This window comes from Macrobrachium nipponense, chromosome 28, assembly GCF_015104395.2.
Source record: "Macrobrachium nipponense isolate FS-2020 chromosome 28, ASM1510439v2, whole genome shotgun sequence".
Lineage (NCBI taxonomy): Eukaryota > Metazoa > Arthropoda > Malacostraca > Decapoda > Palaemonidae > Macrobrachium > Macrobrachium nipponense.
Window position 1 is genome coordinate 10,229,901 of NC_087217.1, and position 21,076 is coordinate 10,250,976.

General features: G+C 36.6%; 1 protein-coding gene across 10 annotated transcripts in view; it reads left to right on the forward strand.

Annotated features, from left to right (window-relative positions):
* The window catches only part of LOC135201401 (E3 ubiquitin-protein ligase TTC3-like), a 409,740-nt gene that overhangs the window by 385,809 nt on the left and 2,855 nt on the right, over nucleotides 1-21,076 (forward strand). For all 10 annotated transcript variants that reach the window (XM_064230282.1, XM_064230284.1, XM_064230283.1 and 7 more), the window contains 3 exons: nucleotides 13,690-13,781; nucleotides 13,954-14,061; nucleotides 21,030-21,076. The exon at nucleotides 21,030-21,076 is cut by the window's right edge and continues 2,855 nt beyond it. In XM_064230282.1, coding sequence (XP_064086352.1) covers nucleotides 13,690-13,781; nucleotides 13,954-14,061; nucleotides 21,030-21,076 — 247 coding nt within the window. The remainder of the gene's footprint in view (nucleotides 1-13,689; nucleotides 13,782-13,953; nucleotides 14,062-21,029) is intronic.

The following is a 21,076-nucleotide window of genomic DNA, read 5'->3' on the forward strand; positions in this document are numbered from 1 at the left end:
GCTTTGAGGGCAGAATTATCCTCCAGCCTGTAGAATTTAGGGGTGGCCTGATTTTTTGTAATAGAACCCAAAGAGTCCTGTTCAGTATGCCAGCCAACATGACTGGAGTGGGGATGAATACAATTTTGGGTCTTGGTCTCAACAAGCAACTTAGTTTACACTTGTACCACTCAATTATGTTGTTACCATCGAGTTTACACTTGTACCACTCAGTAATGTTATTATCCCTTTGGGATAGGATTGTGAGTAGACATAAGTTGGTATCACCCAGTGTCATTTGTGGAAGATGGAGCCTCACAAAAAGTATGTGGTGTCTTTTTTGTGAGCAGTTTATTATTGATTTTCTTACATGTTTTTGGATGGGTCAGATAAAGTAAATTGTACCTTTGGGAGAGAGCCTGAGGACTTGACACAGTTGATGACATTTCCACAAGCATGAGTCAGCCTCTAGTGTTCTATATTAAAAATTACTGCCTTACTTACCTCTTCAAAGAAAATTGATAAATTCAGGAAACTTGGCAGTGATACAGATAGTTTAAACATAGATGACTTCATGTACATGAATCAGATGCCTGATGTTTGAAATTCTTTGCCAATTCCAAACTCTTTTGAGACTTTTGAGGGGTTACTTGTCACTAGGTGTTAATTTATTTTTCATTATAGTTTGGTTATTTTGTTATCAATTTGGAGCCAAGTAATAATGCATTATTTTAGCACTTATAAAGATTAAAAATAACCAATTATATAGTCAAAATGAAACATTGAAGTCTGCTACAACTGAAATTTCTGGAGGAATTGATATTTGAAGAAAACAATAGATATTTATGAATGTTTTCTGAATCTTGAAAAAGCACATTAAATTTCATGTTGATTTATACAGTATATGTGTTTTTGCATTTTGTGCCAAGTAATTGCATTTGCAAAGTAAGGAAACATTGGTAAATGCTTTAGTCACTATGTTTTTGAATGTTTAATGATAGTTCTGTTTGAACAGCTTCTATTTCTATAGGACAAGATTTATACCTCCCTAACACATTCCAGGCTTCATTCCAATGCTGCGTTATGTCTTCTTAACCACCATTAGCCTTACTTGATATTAAGGGGTCGGTTACCTGATGCACCTTCTCCAGTGCCTTCTATCAAAGGCACCATCCTCCACCAAACCTCTTCTCTGTATATCTTCAGCTTATCTCACCATCTAATTCTCTATCTCCCTCTCAGTCTTCTTCTTCTAACAGGTTCTTCCCAAGCCCTCTTCACTCCCTCCTCGTCATGCATCCTTAACACATGCCCATTCCATCTTAATCGTGACACTCTTATCACCTCTAATATCTTTACTAAGTCTGCTCTTCTTATTTCATCATTTCCAATCAGATATTCCCATAATCCACCTCGGCATTTTCATCTCTGTTCTCTCAAGCTTTACTTATTCTTTTCTTCTAAGAGCCCATGTATCCAATCCATACATTAACACTGGTCTTAGATACTACTCCAGCTACATCTCTCCACTTTCCTCCTGATGCTTTTATCCTATTGTCAACTTTTCCCTCACATCCTCCCTTTTGGTTTTAGTAGATCCTAAGTATTTAAATTTTTCTGTGTGTTTTATAATCGAGCCTCTTCTTTCTTGTTTATTACTATTCTGTCTTTATCTTCTCTTCTGCACACCAAAACCTCTGTTTTATTCACATTCACCTTTAAACCACCCTTCTTTAAAGACTCCTGCCATTTTCCAACCCTTCTCTGTAGGTCCTCCTCATCTTCAATAGTAATCACCAGATCATTGGCATACAACTACTCCCACAGCACTTCATTCCTGATCTCTTCACTCAACACATCCATGACCAGCACTAACATAAATGGGCTTTATGCTAATCCCGGTGTAATCCAACACTAACTTCAAAGTTTTCTGTTTCCACAACTGCTGGAATTACTTTTGTGCTCGTTCTTTGATATATCACCTCAACCAGCCTAACCAACCTTTTTGGGACTTTCCTCTTCCTCGAACACCAAAACATCACTTATCGTGGGATTCTATCGTAAGCTTTCTCTAGGTCTATAAATGCACAATAAAGCTCCTCGTTTCCCTCTAGCCTCTTTTCCTGTAGCTGTCAGACTATGAAGATGGCATCCATTGTACCTCTTCCTCCCATGAATCTGTACTGCCGTTTGCTGATCTTTATAATCTCTCATTCGGTATCCTCTCTAAAACTTTCAATCCATGCTCTGTTAGTTTAATTCCCCTGTAGTTACCACAATCCATGACATCTCCCTTCTGCTTGTATATACCGTATATACTCGCATATTATGCGACTTTTGAAACCTAATTTTGAAGCTAATTTTAAAGGGGTCGCATCATACACGCGGTATAAAATTAGCGTACCGTCTATGCTTTCCCAAATCGGCAGATCACGATAGTTACTACCGGAGGAAAACAGTAGATCTTTTAAAAAGTTATGATTTACTTGTACTTCACTATATCCAATAATATTGTATGCATTCTCATATTACTATTGTATTTTAAAATACAAAAGAGCGATCGTGCACCATTTGCATTATGTATTTTGGTTTATACAACATGTTTAACTGTTCTAGACTAACCATCTATAATTTCCAAATCAGTTGATTAAGGCACAACACCGAAGGATATTTTACTTTTTGTTTTACTCAGTAAAAGAAACATTTGTTACTTGAACTATTATTTTCATTTTAGGATACGCAGGTAAGTGAAAATTTATTAAAGTAAAAAAAATGCATAAAATTAATAAACTAAAATCCTCCAAAGTCGCTCTCCGTGTCCGTATCATCAAATACTGCTCTGAATTCTTTGCCATCAAGGCAGTCATCATATTCGTCATCTTCCAGATCTTTGATCATTTCATCTTCATATCCTGCATCTTCGTATAGGACATCGTCAATTCATATGGAAGGTATAGTCTTGTCACCGTGGCGAGCTCTCTGGCGTGGCATTTAAAGATCTGCCCTTATGCTAATTTTACAAAAACAACAACTGCCCGTGTGTGACAGATCTTTGAATGTCCTTGAGACAAACCCCGAGGCTATAATTATAAGATTATAAGGGGTTTTCATTCCCAGGTACTTTAATCTCCTTCCTATTCGGCCCTTCTTTCTCTCTCTCCTAAATCTTACAGTTGTCCGATAACTTTTTTTATGGGACAACATAGGCCCGCATTTTCCATACCTTTTTATTTTGTATACGATTGCCCTTTCTCGGCTGTGAAGTTGATGCCTGTCCATGGCTGTGAGATGACCAGGAATAACGTGAAAGTCGGTGTCAAAGTCACTCCACTCTTCAGTCAGGCCAAAACTTTGCCATATCGCATTCAAGCAATATTCATTGTTTCCTATCTATTATTTTCTCAGAGAGCGGAGAGAGAGAGAGAGAGAGAGAGAGAGAGAGAGAGAGAGAGAGAGAGAGAGAGAGAGACCTTACAGACCTTACCTTACAGACCTTACAGTTCGTTCGGGTTGCCCCAGGTCCCTCAGTGTGAGGCACCTCTAATGTCTACCAGAGAGTTGCTAGTACATCTTCCGGTATATTTTGCATCTTCCAATCTTGGATGGTCTGGGATGCAGTTTAGATATTTGTCGAGCTTATTCTTAAACACATCTACGCTCACTCCTGATATATTCCTCAGATGAGCTGGCAACGCATTGAATAGACGCTGCATTATCGATGCTGGTGCGTAGTGGATTAATGTCCTGTGTGCTTTCCTTATTTTTCCTGGTATTGTTTTGGGCACTATTAATCTACCTCTGCTTGCTCTTTCTGATATTTTTAGTTCCATGATATTTTCTGTTATTCCTTCTATCTGTTTCCATGCCTGAATTATCATGTAGCGTTCTCTTCTCCTTTCTAGACTATATAATTTTAATGATTGTAGTCTTTCCCAGTAGTCAAGGTCCTTAACTTCTTCTATTCTAGCTGTAAAGGACCTTTGTACACTCTCTATTTGTGCAATATCCTTTTGATAGTGTGGGTACCATATCATATTGCAATATTCAAGTGGACTACGAACATATGTTTTATAAAGCATAATCATGTGTTCAGCTTTTCTTGTTTTGAAGTGCCGTAACAACATTCCCATTTTTGCTTTACATTTTGCCAAAAGAATTGCTATTTGATCATTGCATAACATGTTCCTATTCATCATCACACCAAGGTCTTTAACTGCTTCCTTATTTGTGATTGTCTCATTATTAGGTCCCCTATATGCATATAGCTTTCCTTCTCTGTCTCCATAATTTATTGATTCAAATTTATCAGAGTTAAATACTATCCTATTTTCCTCTGCCCAATCATATACTTTGTTAAGGTCTCTTTGTAGAGCGTTCCTATCTTCATCACAAGTAATTTCTCTACTTATTCTTGTGTCATCAGCGAAACTACTCACTACCGAATCCTTAACATTACTGTCTATGTCTTCAATCATAATAACAAACAGTATTGCAGCTAACACCGTACCTTGTGGCACACCGGATATTATCTTGGTTTCATCCGATTTCTCATCGTTTGCAATAACTATCTGTTTTCTGTTGTGTAAAAATTCTTTTAACCATCTTCCTATTTTATCTACGATATTGTGTTTTCTAATTTTCTTTGCTAATATATTATGGTCTACTTTGTCAAAAGCTTTTGCAAAGTCTAGATAAACCACATCTGTTTCATTTCCGCTTTTCATATTTTTGAATATGTTCTCACGGTGGACTAACAGTTGGGTTTGTGTACTTTTTCCGGGTACGAAACCGTGTTGTCCTATATTAAACAAATTATTTTTTATTAAATGTTTCATAATATTTTTCTTCATTACCCTTTCATACACTTTCATAATATGTGATGTTAGACTCACAGGCCTATAATTACTTGCCTCAAGTCTTGATCCACTTTTGAAAGTAGGGGTGATATATGCTAATTTGTGCTCATCATAAATCTTGCCTGTATCTACACTTTGTCTTAATAATATTGCAAGTGGCTTTGCGATAGAATGAACTACTTTCTTTAACAAAATAGCAGGGATTCCATCAGGCCCTGCAGCAGCTCCATTTTTAATTTCATTAATTGCCTGCACAATATCAGCTTCATTAATTTCTATGTCAGCTAGATATTCACTATTTTCGTCCCTTACTTCTACATCATTATCTTCATTATCTATTCTAGGGGTGAATTCTCTCTTTTATCGTTCTGCCAGTATGTTGCAAATTTCCTTTTTTTCATTCGTTAATCTCCCTTCAATTCTCAGAGGGCCTATTTCTATTCTTCTTTTATTCATCTTCTTCGCATATGAGTATAATAGTTTGGGGTTTTGCTTGATATTTAATAGGGTTTTTTCTTCCAATTCCCGTTTTTCATTTTCTTTTGATTGTATAATCTTTTGTTCTGCATTTTCTATCTTACTTTTTAGTTCTATAACTTTCTATGCATTTTTTTTCTTTTGCAAGACCTTTTTTCCACTTTCTGATTTTCTGGAACAAGATCCTTCTGTCTCTTGGTATGCATGAATGATGTTTACTTTTCTTCTTCGGTATATATTTATCCACTATTTTCTCTAATATTTTATATAATATCTCCGTATTTACCCTTATGTCATCGCTTACGAAAATGTTATCCCATTCTTTGTTTAATTCTTCATTTATTTCTGACCATTTTATATTTTTACTGTAGAAGTTGTATTTTCCATATCCTTCCCACTTTTTCATTTCTTGCTTATCTCTGTTTTCACTTGCTTTGGAATGAACTGTTAATTCTATGACAGTATGGTCTGAAATACTCGCATTATAAACTATTATTTCTTTAACATAATTCACCTCGTTCACAAATACTAGGTCTAAAGTATTTTCCTTTCTTGTTGGCAGGTGATTTATTTGTTGAATGTTGTATTCTAGTAGCATATCTAATAGCTTTTCGAATTGCCTCTTATCTTCTGCACTACTATTACTCTCTTTTTTATATTTATAAGTACATCCACAATCTCCTATTCGTTCTTTCCATTCTACGAAAGGAAAGTTGACGTCACCAGATAGGAGAATAGTCCAGTCCTTGTGATTTCTACATATATCATCCAATTTTTCAATTATTAAGTCAAACTCTTTAGTATTAGGAGGTCTATATATTACTATGTTCATTAATTTTTCAGATTCAAATTCTACCGCTATTAGTTCACATTCTGAGTTACTATATTTCTCATATATTTTTCCTTGTTTTTTGTCTTTCCCATATATTGCGATTCCCCCTTGATTCCTATTTTTTCTATCTGATCTATAAGTTTGGAACCCTTTTATTTGATCATCATTCCCAGTCTCTTGGGAATACCAGGTTTCACTTATATTCATTATATCTATTTTCTTTTCAATTTGGGTTAGTTCTTCTAAGTACTCTATTTTTCTTTTTGAGTTACTCGTAACTAAACCCTGCGCATTCATCACTATGATGGTTTGCGTGTTTTCTCCTTCATTTAATATTGGTAGTAATAAGGATTTTCCCATGTCTCTTTCCTGTTCTGGTATGTTGTTCTTTTTTTCATTTCCAGAAATTCTGACATTAAAAAATCCAACTTTTCCATAATATTTGATCTTCCTTCATCATAATTATTCATTTTGTGTCTGAATCTGCAATTCTCTCCATATCTGCAATATCCTCTTGCATAATAAATACAGTTATTATCCCTTGAGTAGAATTTTGGAGCTGATGCATTGAAATTTTTTGCTGACATCTCTGCATATCTCATTGGTGGTTTGCTTTTCTCTTTTACCTGATATTCTTGATTTCTCTCTTTATTTGTTTCTTTCTTTTTTTGGATTTTATTACTTGGTTGGTTATTTATTTGATTATGATTCATGGCTACAGGGTGCATATATTTGCATTTTTTGTCGAACTTACATCCTTTTCCTTCTTTTAGGTTTTTGCATATTTTTGGATGCAGATCTCTGCAATCATCCCCATATCCATCTAGGTATGCACATTTACCATATATTTCATAGTTGTGACATACCTTAGGATGTTTGTAGTAACATCTTTCTCCAAATCTGCAATTCCCTCTTTTCAAAAGGTTGCAGATTTTGTCTTGTCTATTTTTTCCTCTTTCCCGTCATTGTGTAGATCTGGGTAGAGCCTCTTCGGGATTTGCTTTTCTGTTGCCATATCGTAATTTATTTCTTCGTAGGTATGCTGCTTTATTGCCTCATATGTAGTATCAATGAGTATCTCTGCATCCATACTTTTATCTTGTTCTTTGTTTTCCTTATTTTTTCTGTCATTTCATTTTTGTTTACTTCTCTTCCGTTTTCTCTTCTTCTTCTTCTTCTTCTCCTCTTTCTTCTTATCCTCAACTATTTGTACATTCAATCTTGATTTAATAACATTGTCTATCCATGATAGACATGTTGAACAAAAAATTCTTGTATCTTTTCTCATATCTTGTATTACCTCAGCACACTGTGGATGGGTCGGAATGTTGCATGCAGCACATTTTCTGATTAGGTTTTGTGGATTGACTATGCTATACCAAACCTTACACAGTTTGCATGCTTTTGGCATTCTTTTTCCTAATGCGTCAATTAGGATATTCACAAGATTCACCTTATTCATTTTCTTTGTCGGAATATGTTGGTTTATGTATATTTTCTTTATGAGTCTCTTGACCACTTGGATTTTATTTGGAACTTCTTCAATTATTTTCAAGATGTTTTCATTAGATTTTTTCCAGTTTGAAGGATTATATCCTTCTAATATATCTATGAATGCTTTTGTATCTTTTTGGTTAGGACTGTTGCTGATTTCATAGATGAGAAATGCCAGTTCCCTTCCTGCTACCTCATCGTATTGCGAATCTGCTAAACACGCTAAATTACGCCATCTCTTCCCGCAGTTGAGAGAGAGAGAGAGAGAGAGAGAGAGAGAGAGAGAGAGAGAGAGAGAGAGAGAGAGAGAGAGAGAGAGAGAGAGAGAATTTCCTTGCTCACCAATTTATTCTATACCTACGATATTAAGAAATCAAGATATGTGTAGAAGGGAGAACTGCCTCCAGACTGTACAGTCAGTATGGATTTAAACGCACATGGAACTGGTTGAAATATTCGCAACAGCACCAAAATGAGATGCCCTGTTGATAGTAAATCTGACTCCGTTTCTTGTTATTGCATAAAAAAAACTTTATCAATCGTGAACCTACGTAATTTATTTAGAATTCTGCGCAACGGAAAAGATAATATTTGATATCTGTAATGGGAGAAATGGTTTTATCTCTGTTGTTGTTATAAATTTGGCAGATATGCGATCAAACACGGGGGTGGACCAAAACAGCCCAGCCAGAGAGCTCCGCTCATTTTGTAAATACTATTGTTTGGCGTGCTAGGCTTACCCGATTCATTTGGGTGTGCGCTGCAGCTGCTGCTACTGCTACTCAAATAATCGCATTTTTCTTACTAATCCCTAGAGTTGACCATGGAAAATCCCAAGATTAACCAGAGAGAGAGAGAGAGAATACACTAATAAAAACAAAAACTACGTACTGTATGCAAAGCACACGCATCATCGTTAGCTTCCCGAGTGTTACGTGTAAACGTTCATTCTAAGAAATTCACAGAGTAGTATAACTAACACCTGATTGGCTGGTTGGTAGCCATGGAGATCTGTTATCCAATGACTGCCCTCTGCTTCTGTTCTATTTATAGACATACACCGTGGATGACACTAAGTTTGAACGTTACCATGTTCGTGATTTTCTGACTGCTGACGGTAAAAATTACTCAATAATTTTCTTTATATAATTATTTCTTCGTGAAAACAATAATATAATATGATCATTTTAACTTTAATGTATACGGGTATGAAAAATACCAGTGTGTCGTAGCAATGCGTCATCAATATATATAGTGGTATGAAAATACCACATGGTGTTGTAGCGATACGTAATCACAAAGTACAAATCCTTTTCCCGGACCATCCTCAAAATTTTACGACTCTTCAACTGCAAGATCGATATGGTGAAATATATTATATAGTCATACTTATTGTTGAAATTCACAAGTTGAACTGCAAAACATTATTAGATTTTGATTGTTATGTACATATATTTTTTACGTTTTACGGAATGTTTGTTTTGAAAATAATAGCTATTAGTGAACATATGATATTAATTGTCCCACTATTTTATTATAGGTGATCTTAATTATCTCACATTCATGTAACAGTATTATATTAATATTTATTTAAATAAACTGTAATTAATAAATAACAATAATGAAAAACTTAAAGGAAGAAAATGTTTTTGCTGCAGTAGTGATGTTTGTTTGATTATGCATTCGACCTCACATTCCCAAGATTGAAAAATTCCAAAAACCGAAACATCGGAACGTGTGTGTGTACTGCACATTTTTTTAAACACGCACACAATGTCTACACATTTACTGATACCCGTTGGTGAAAGATTCAAATTACAGTATTTATTTCTGAGAGAGAGAGAGAATGATTTAGACTCCAAGGCGTGTTATTTTTACAATTAATTTATTATCTTGGTATTCTTTTTTAATCTTGAGATCTTCTATTAAATTCTCGAGATTAGTGAGAAAATTACCGTAACTTCACAAGCAGCAGCACACATCTGAACGACTCGGCCATTAGCACTGACCTCGGAAAAGGAACTCGCATGATACATGAGATACATGACAAAACCACTGTTTATTGGTGAAAATTTTGGGGTCGCATGATATGCGAGATCGCACGTTACTCGAGTATATACGGTATATACCTTTAGACTCTTCCCAGTCCCTCGGCATTTCTTCCTCTTCCCATATACCTTTTAATAAATCCAGCATCCATTCCATCCCTTCTGTACCTAGTAATTTCATTTTTTCAATTTGAAACTCCGATTGACAGATGATTCTATACCATTCTTCATTTTACTTAATGCTCTCTTCACTTCTCTATCCTGTATATCCATCACTGGTCCCTCTACCCTCTGTGCTTTCCCCATCTCTTTCTCATTTTCAGTTTTTAAAAGTTGTTAGAAATACTCTCTCCATCTCTTCTTAATGTCTTCATCCCTATACAATATATTTCCATCTCTATCCTTGATGACAACCAATCTACCCAAATCCTGTCTTCTACCTTTTTCTCAAGTTTGAAATCTTATAGATATCCTTTTCTCCTTCTCTTGTTCCTAGTCTTTCATTCAACTGCTCTGCTGCCCTTCCAGTAGCCAAACTTACCCTCCTTCTCGCATCTCTTTCCTCTTCTCTGTAACATTCTTCTGATTCCTGTGTGTGCCTTACTTCCTGTCCTTAAATGCTCTTGATTTTCTCTTAATTGATTTTTTATTTTCTTTTGATTCTTGTACCTTTCCATTCCACGACCACTTTTCTCCTTTCAACACTCCATATCCACTGGTTCTTCCCATCAGTTCCTCTGCTTCCCTCTCACATATTTCTCTCATGTCTGCCCAGATATTTTCTACTCGGTTACCCTGTCCAACTTCTACACTCCCCTTTCCAGCCATCTCTCTCTCACAGTCCTGCTAAATTGCTCCCCCTCTTCTCCTTAAAGTTCTTAAATCTTAATTTTAGATCTTTTCTTTCTCTTTGGATTTCCTCTCATTTTCAAATCCATCACCACCAACCTATGTTGTTTAACACATGCTTCTTCCAAGATCACTTTGCAGTTGTCACATTGCTTTTGTCAGCTCCTTTAACCAGGATGTAATCTATTTGGCTCTGCACTCCTTCACTTTCATATGTTGTCAAGTACTTAACCGATTTCTGAAACCATGTGTTCATACATGCCAATCCAAAACTTTGAGCCATCTCCAATATATAATACCCATCATTTCTAATTCCCTATGTGTACCTCCTCCATACCTGTCTCTATCTTTCCTACCCTGCCATTCATATCAGCTCCTATTATTAGCTTAACCTCATCCCTCACTGTTCTAATGACAGCCTCAAACTCTTGTCTAAATAATTCTTTCTCTTACTCTTGGCACCCCATCTGAGGAGCATATGTTGATATATTTATTACATTGTCCCCTATTATTGTTGAATCTTTTAAAGTCTATCATTTACTCTTTTTACTTCTACCACTTTTTCCTTCCAGTTGCTAGTTAATATAATCCCAACTCCATTTCTTCCCTCTCATCACCGGCTGTAATAAAGCTTATGCCCATTTACTATCTCTCTAGTTCCACTCCCTTTCCACCTAATCTGCACACACAAGAATCTATCTTCCTCTTCTCCATCACATCTACTATCTCCCTCAGTCTTCCTGTTAAGAGTTCCAATGTTCCATTTACTTGCTCTTATCTTCCACTCTTTCACTAACTTCTTTGGCCTCAATCGTGAAACCTGCGGTACCCCTAGCCCACTTATCATGAAAGTAGGGGGAGTCTGAAGCACGTCACTTACAGGGGACGCCCTAGTCGCATTCATATTTCTTTCCTTTATGTCAAAGGTTTTTTTTCTATAGATGATATTTGACAGAATCTCAAGAGATGGAATGGAATTTGCATAATGCAGTTTTACACGCACGCGCGCACGCACGCACGCGCGCACACACACACACACACACACACACACACACACACACACACACACACACACACACACACCTTGAATAGTTGGAACCCCAATAAAAATGCTTTAAACCTCCTATTTTGTTAGTTAAAGCTCAAGAAAAATCAACTAAAAATTTTTATACTTGGTTTTTTTAATAGTTTTACAAAAAGTGCATTTTATGATGAAATTGATAAAAAAAACCCTGGAATTTCTGGATATTTCTCAGAAAAATGCCGCAAATAGGTGAATTTTCCGCAAATAATGTGGGGAAATGTTCCAGAGAGATATCCGCGAATCCGGAGAACGTGAATACGGGGGCCCACTGTATACATAATTGGAAACTGAAGGGTTAATGAGAAAAACCTGAAACCCAAAGTGGTATAATCAGTCTTGTGGTTACTCAGAAGCAGTGAAGAACCATAGTTTTCAGGACCCAAATAAGAACCATTATCTGGTTGATAGGTGAAAAATTGATAGAGCTCTGAGAAAATTAAAGGAAGGCTATCCTCGTTTGTCTATCTTTGGTCAAAGGAGAATAGTCCCCCAGAAAGTCTCTAATCAGATGGATTGCCAATTATTGCAGCATTTTCATCCCCATTCCATCCATATTGATGGGGAGATTTTTCCACAACATATGGGGATGGATAGCAGATAAGAATGTATTAACTTTTTTAAAATTCTGAAAGAATGTTATTTGATTATACTGTACAGTGTTTACTTGATCAATAATACAAGCACTGTCCTTTGAGCTATATCTGGTCTTCTGCAAATATCTGCTCAAGACAAGATGTGTTTTCTCATCTTAGTTACAGAGTTGAAAGAAAGTGATTACTTATTGTAGACATGAGGATAACCTTCTGGATAGAGAAAAGGGCCTGAGTTTTTCACATCAGGAAGAAATGTGCAATTTATTACTTGAGGGATGTATAGACTCTCAAGAAGTACTCACCTGTCAAACAATGCGGCGCTGGAGGTATTTGCACTGACAGAGATGACTAAAGATCTGCACTAACAAATCAGGGAATTATTCATTATAGGGTTAGGTAGGGTAAGTGAAGAATCTACCAAGCTAGTACAGAATAAAGGTTAATCACTTTCAGGAAATCTTTTGGCAAACTTCTCCCCAAGCAAGCCTCTAATTATCATATAAGGTAAACTTGAAGGGAGATGATAATTTTGGAATCCAAATTCTTAATAATGTTTAATTAGATTTTGTGTAGTAGAGGGTATTTGTTAGTAATAATGCAAATAAAATTGTTGATAATTCTCAGGTTAATGGAATGGTTGGGTCATAATCACATGAAAGGCAACCTTATCTGTTACATGTTTATGTTGCTGTATTATTTTTTTTCAATTGGTGGTGATGGAAAGCAACCCAGTTGTAAATCCAAGGACAACTGTAGTTGAGGTAAACAGACTTTTTAAGTCGAGCAGACCCCCAGAGGTGTTTATAGTTATTAGGTTAAGTAATGCATAAAAGTTTGTTCCAGCATGGCTACTCATTATAGGGTTTATAAATATGATGATTTTTAGGAATATGATTTGTAAATCATTTGCCAAAAATGGTTATAATAAAGATACAAAAGGTCGCTGCAAGCACAGACTGCATATTTTACATATATGTCAGTCAATAGTTGAGGTATCTTTAGGTTGAGGTATCTTTAGATAAAGGAATCTTGTCATCTCTTAGGTGAGTATCCTTCCTTAGAGGAAGTTGCTAAGTTCACTATGTCAAAAAATGTTTTCTATTTTGGCTGCTGTGGTATGTAGTGTTTTGTTGGAGACATTTTTGCTTTCCATGCACAATTCTTTCTTTCCTTTGGATAAGTTCAGTTTCATGATTTTCTTTTTTGTCAAGATTGTAGAATTGAGTTTTGGGTACCTTAATGCACAGTAGCTTTCATATAAGAGAAAATGAGGTATTGTTTGTACTCATCTTGAAGAGTGATAATTGATGTTGATGACTGAGGTCTTGGTTAGATATACAAAGAATGGATAGTATAACATAGATAAAAAAAAGAATTTTTTATGTGTAATACTGTATACATACTGTAGATTCCTTTGAAATCTATTGACATGGGAATGTAAACTGGACTCCACCTAAAATTCTTGTTTATGTTCTAGAATTTGACCACCACCAGTTCTGTGGGCACCATTGGCACATTACCTCCTAAGCTAGTTCGGCCACAACCTAAGCAGCTGACAAATGGTAAAGGGTGAGTAGAAAATAAGTTTTCCTGTACTAAAATAAAGGAAAGCAAGTTGACTTGCTTAGTACATTGACATTTATAAGGAAGGTTATTGTAGACTGTGGTGTCAGCATTTATTGATTTCTCATTGGTTGTCATGTGCTAAAAATGAATTATCACAATTATTCCATATTTTCAGAGGAGCTCAGTCTGTTACTTCAGCACCAGCTGTAGGAAAGGAAGATTCAGGTGCTTACAAAAGACTGATTGAAGTTTGTAAACAGCGCATAGGAAAGGAATATTCTTCGTAAGTTTGTGTATACTGTTCAAAATTCTTTGTATTCATAATGTATATTAACCCTTTAACGCCGATTGGACGTATTAAACGTCGATATAAATTGTCTGTTGGGTGCCGATTGGACGTATGGTACGTCATTATAAAAGTTTTTTTAAAAACTCGCGGAAAAATAGTTATAGGCTTACTAGGCAAAATCTTTTGAATCCACGCGCCTTGGGGGATGCTGGGAGCTCACGGATCAAGGCGTTCTTTTGTTTACAATTGTTACCCAGGTGCGCAAGCACGATTTTCTTTCTTCTCACACTAAAAAGCATCAGCGACATATCTCAGAAATTATTTCGTCACTTTGACATAATTTTTGCACCATTTTATATTAGCCATCTTATGGAGTATTATATATGAAAATGTGCACAATTTCATGTAGAATACAACAATAAACTACTCATGGTTGTAGCTTTTATCAGTTTTGAAATATTTTCATATAAATAACGATGTGCCAAACTTTCAACCTTTGGTCAAATTTGACTCTACCGAAATGGTCGAAAAATGCATTTGTAAGCCAAAACTCTTATATTCTAGTAATAGTCAATCATTTACCTTCATTTTGCAACAAATTGGAAGTCTCTAGCACAATATTTCGATTTATGGTGAATTTATGAAAAAAACTGTTTCCTTACGTCCGGGCGGTAACTCTTCCGAAAAAATCATAAATTTATTTTGTCCGATTGTCGTAATGTTTCACCATTTTAATTTAGCCGTTACTTAAAGTTTTATGTATGGAAATGTGCACAATTTCATGTAGAATACAACTAAAAACAACCCATGGTTGTAGCTTTTATCAGTTTTGAAATATTTTCATATAAATAATGATAAGTTCCAAAATATCAACCTTCGGTCAACTTTGACTCGACCGAAATGGTAAAAAAAATGCATTTGTGAGCTAAGACTCTTACATTCTAGTAATATTCAATCATTTACCTTCATTTTGCAACAAATTGCAAGTGTCTAGTACAATATTTTGATTTATGGTGAATTTATGAAAAAAAAAACATTTTCCTTATGTCTGCGCGGTAACTTCTAAAAAAAATCAAATTTTTTCGTCCGATTGTCATAATGTTTGCACCATTTTAAATTAGCCGTTACATAAAGGTTTATATATGAAATGTGCACAATTTTATGTAGAATACAACTAAAAACAACCCATGGTTGTAGCTGTTATCAGTTTTGAAATATTTTCATATAAATGATGATAAGTGCCAAAATTTCAACCTCCGGTCGACTTTGACTCGACCGAAATGGTCATAAAACGTAATTGTAAGCTAAAACTATTACAATCTAGTAATATTCAATCATTTACCTTTATTTTGCAACAAATTGAAAGTCTCTAACACAATATTTCGATTTATGGTGAATTTATGAAATAAACTTTTTCCTTACGTCTGCGCGGTAAGTCTTCCGAAAAAATCATAAATTTTTTTGTCCGATTGTCGTAATGTTTGCACCATTTTAAATTAGCCGTCACATAAACTTTTATATATGAAAATGTGCACAATTTCATTTAGAATACAACCAAAAACAACCCATGGTTGTAGCTTTTATCAGTTTTGAAATATTTTCATATAAGTAACGATAAATAGAAAAAATTTGTCATTCGGTCTACTTTAACTCGACCAAAATGGTCGAAAACTGCAATTGTAAGCTACAATACTTACAATCTAGTAATATTCAATCAATTATCTTCATTTTGCAACAAATTGGAAGTCTCTTGCACAATATTTTGATTTATGGTGAATTTTTTAAAACTGCTTTTTTTTACGTCCGCATGTTACGAATTCATGCATCATTTTGTGATAATATTTTCTCTGTGTTGCCTTGATTGTTTTACAATGTGTTATATACTAAAATGATCGCAATTTAGTGTAGAATACAACGAAAAAAAATTAACTCTTTAGCTTTAACCATTTTGCTCACAGCGTGATTTGTATACAATTATATATGAAATTTTTTTTCACGCTGTCATATATCCCAATATTTATATATGATAATTATATTTATTTTCATTTCTGATGGTTGCATACTAAACTTCAGGCAATGACAAAATAAGGAGCCAAAAATGAACTCTTAATCTTTATAACTAAAACTAAGCGTGCTGTGATTAAAAAAAAAAAAAAAAAATCCGCTTCGGTGCTCACTCGCGAATGCCGCCGGCATACGGGAGACAGATTTTTAAAATACCGCTTCGGCGTTTAAGGGTTAAGTATTGTGGGTTTTACTGTTTTGTTTATATAAGCAGTATAAATGTACAGGCTGTCCATGGTTATCAGCAATCTGGTTTTATGGGGCTTGTCGAGTGACGATGATAACTGAATGTTGGCATGGATATGTGTCAATCCTCACTTATTGGTACTGGTAATTACTGGTAACTGGGGATCAACATTGTTAGCGCTGATTTTCAGTTATCTGGTCTTCAGTTATCGTCATGCCGAAGGGAATGGAACCCCCGCCAATAACTAGGGGACTACCTGTACTAGACATATACCATGTGGTATGATGCAGAATGGTAGAAAATAAAGTTTGGCTATTAAAAGGGTAAAAAATCCTAGTGGGCCACCTGCATTAAGTTGGGTACTGTTGATGAAATAGAAAGGTCTTAGAGCAGGCTACCAAAAAGTCTGAGGCTAAAAGGAAGCTTCACAAGTCAGTCTCCTAGATCCTCATTGATATTGGAATTTGACTTCCAGAGTGATGCCCTTCCTTCCCCTGTAGTACTGACTACTCCCAGCACTCAGACCCAACCTGCCCAGGTCAGGAGGATCTAGGACACTTACTCCCACCTCTGACTTTCATGCTGAATATTCTTGATGTGACCTTTGATGTCTTATCTCACTAGATAGCAAATATTTTATTAAGTAAAAGATGCCTGATATGGAACATGCAAGTTTGGAATAGACCCACCCTCCTGCATACAGGGTGTTGCCTGGTCCCTCTTATCCTTGGAATGAAGAAACTGACAAAGGAGACTATCATCATCCACTGGCAGTGATCGAAACCACCCTTTTCCAATTTGATGGAAATAATGGTATATGTACTTTGACCATCCTGTAGAATCAACACCCCCTCTGGGTGTTCCCAGCCTTCTGCTTTATCACCTATAAAGTGATGAATTATGTCAAGGCAGATTTTCAGAAGTTTGCAGTTACTAGGGGTTGCAATACATTAGCAGAGATTAAGCTATTTATTACAGCCATCCCAGTATGTAATTGACAAGTTCACAAAGGAGTGGGTTATATTTGTCATTCCCACTGAACATAAAGAACCCTGTTGGACATACCTTCCCAATAGTTCAGCTTCTTTGTGGGTATGGTCTCAGAGGGGACAGCCACTTCAGAGTTCCACGTGTGGCTCCACCCCGTTTATAGCCTCTAACCAGTATACTGTAAGTGACTGTGGTGGAGCTCCTAGAGAGTCTGCTGTGGCAGTTTTAGCTACTGTTTACAGGATTTGTAAGCATTCCATTTGTATAGTGCCCGGTGATTTTATCCAGCAATGCCTCTAGCCCCAGAGAGAAGCCTTGGTGGGCTCAAACATGTTCCCTGATGTTTCCTTGCAATTACATTCCTCACCTTCTGTCATGAAGATTTTCATTCCTCAACATAATGAAGCTCTGGTACAACCAGTTGTCTGTAGGGGCCATAAGAACAACAGAAGAGGGGCGTTATCATCCTCCTCCAACTTTTTGTAGTGGACAGAGGGAAAGAAAGGGAAAGCAACACCTGGAATGCCCATTCTGGTGGAGGGAAGAGGTGGAGCTCAATAGGGCTTTGCAGGTCAGTTACTGGATTTTTTTTTCTTTTTTTTGACAGCATTATCTCCAGTGGGTTAGGGTGAGAATGGTTTCATCCTTCCCTACCTTTCAAGGGGTGTTCCCAACCAATACACTTCTGACAGAATTTTGTGCAAAAACTTATCCTGAAGGAAGCCACAGAGAAGGATGTGTTCATGTCTGTCAACTGGCATGCCTCTTCAGTATACAGGAGAAGGACTCCTCCGAATGGAGGGTGATCCTGAATATATCAATAGTTGAACAAGTGCTTTGTGTGCTGGAAGTTCCAGTTGACAACCATTCCGCGGGTATGTTCTTTCATTCTGCATGGGATCAGGACCATGTCTATTGATCTGAAAGATGCATATTTGCCTGAACCCCTTTGCTATTCCCTTATGCTCTTTCTTAGAGTTTTGGATAGGGAGAGACCTGTAAAGTGTTTGGGTAAGGGAGTGAACATTACCCCAAGGATCCTCATAAAATTTTCTCTGATAGATTACGGGCAAGAGGAAGTTCAACTGGTGGCCTATCTATGATTGGGTCGACTGGGCAGCTACTAGAGAAATGTGTTTACAAAACCTGAGTGGTAATCAACTGAATCCAGTTAAATGTCATGAAATGTCTTGGTGGCCTACCTATGAATGTGCAGCCATTAGAGAAGTGTTTACAAAATCTATGAGTGGTAGTCAACTGAATCCAGTCAAATGTCTTTCATCACACCCAACATGTTTTCCATGGCTGGGACTTCACCAAGATATGCTTTGTGGGCTGTTGTCTCCTCCCAGCCAGCTATGGACCAGGGTCAGGAAAGATCTACTAGGGTTTCTTGGCTAGTTCAGAGTTCTTTTAAGACATTTGTAACACATCTTGGGCCTTTTACAGTTTGCATCTGCGGCGAATCCAGTCCTCAAACTGTGACTCAAGGATATCAATTATCTGGCTCTAACTTGCCTGGAAGGGCTCCACAATCAAGTCCACCCACAAAAGCAGGTTATTGGGAGGATCCTTGCCCTGAAAGCCTGCTGTCACCAAACTCGTAGGTCTATGCTGATTGCTTTGCCTGGCCAAGGTGACTGCAATGATGTGTATTCAGGAGTCTTGGCTCACACTCAGCTCTTCTTTCTGCAGTATTGTTTTCCATCCTTCAGATGGGTTGAGTTAGGAAATGGTACTTTTCAGCAAGCCACCTGACAGGGTAACACATAAAAGCAGACTCCTTGTCAAGGTTGATGGCATCTTAAATAGTGTGGATGTTAGACAGACCCTTATTCCGCATCTGGAAGTGGGCTTGTTTGCTATGCAGGAAAACCATCAACTTCTACTACGTGTCTCTAACCCATGACACTGAGCCAAAAGTGAGACCCATTACTGCAAGATTGGAACAAATGAAGGGCAATCTGCCTATTTTCTCTTTTGTCCAGATTTCAAAAGTAGTTTACAAACTGCTGACCTTCGATAGAGCCACCTGCTTAGTGGCCTAAAATTGTTCCAGCAGTCTAACTAACTGTCATTTGTTTGTTCTGCTGCAACAATGGGCAAGGAAATCAGTTCCTTCGCTGCCATCTGTAATTGGAAATTCTAAGAAGTACAGTTGTGTGCACATCCTCCTTTCTGTGCTTAGGCCTTCATGAATAGATTTTCTAAAGTCTTCTGTGAAGATTATTCTTCTTACACTGCTATGTACCTGGTGTAGAAACTGTAGAATTTATCTATTTGACAGCATTAGTTCATATGGCAGTTGTGTTTGGACTCCCTCCATATAGAGAAGCTAGTTGAAATTCCAATTGGAACTGTCTGATTTTTCTGTTTGAGGACAAGTGCCTTGCCACCACCAAAATTACAGTGTACATGGCTGTGCTATTGGGGCCTTCCCTGTATGGATCTAGTATTGCTTATGTTACTGAAGTCTGGTCCTTTGCATTACAAAGACCAACCCCTGTAAGGTTTCCTGTTTCCTGCTTTATGAATAAGGTTTTATGAATATGACTCCTGTTGTTTCCTCGATTCATTGGTCTCCAGCACAAACTCAGTGATGGCAAATAATCTTCAGAAGGCAGTACTCTTCTTTAGACAAGGGCGATACCTCATCACCCAGAAGCCTTAAACATCATCTGTTGTCGTTCCCAAGCCCATCATTCCTGGCCAAGAATGAGGAGCTGTTGAAGAGGAAGTCCTCCTGTCCTCCTGTTTCCTTGTGGGAACTCAGTATTGCAGATAGATTATGCCTGCTCTGGTCATAACAGTTTTACCCAGGTGTCACAGTAAATATCCCTGATAGTATTCTTTTCTCATACTTCCCACTGTCAAGCTGCCCTCACTGCATGGGCTGAGAATCATCTTGGTGTCCCTAACTGAAAGGCAGAACCCCAATCCTTCCCTAAGCCACATGACATCTTGAAGGTGGGTATCTCCCTGGCTTGAATTAGACTAAGGCACTTGGGTCAAAAAGATCTCCCTGAGGTATTTTTTTTATCTCAAAGGAGGTAGCATACTCTAAACCTGGTGATATTTGGCAAGTACCGACTCAGTCCTTGAGCGTAAAGTATCAAGCAACATTTAAGGAAAACATGACTTAATTTCACTTAATTAGTGATAATTATTGAATATCTTGATATTTCTTAAGTTGGATTTTTGTGCACAGAATGGTGTTTTGAAGAAAATTTGGAGGTAAGAAAAATTGATATGTGACCAATCACCCTGACCACATATGGACATTGCAGCGTTAGATTTTCTTTGCTCACTTTAAAAATATTTCCTGTAATATAAAGCTCTCATTGCACCATTTTTAGGCTGAATACCTGAAAATTATTGCAGGATGCTCAACATAAGAAAACAAAAAGTCAAACTGCACAATGAATTAAGCTCAAAATTTTGTGGCATTATATTTAACATTATCAGAATCTCAATAGTTGGAATAGGATAGCACCATTTAATATCACTAGAATCACAAGTGTAATAATGCTTCAGGTGTTCTTTGCCAGTGAGAGGTTACATAAATAATGCATCTAAAAGAAACATCATTTTGTTGTCTTTTAAGACAGACTATTTCAGTATTGTTAATATTTTTCCCACAGGGATAGATGACTTAATATTTTTATCTATCATTTTTACGTAGTTTTATTATTTAAAAAAAAAAAAAAATTTTTTTTTGCAGACCCGATATATGCAGTGCTCTACGGGAGGTTAGGATGAAGAACAGTA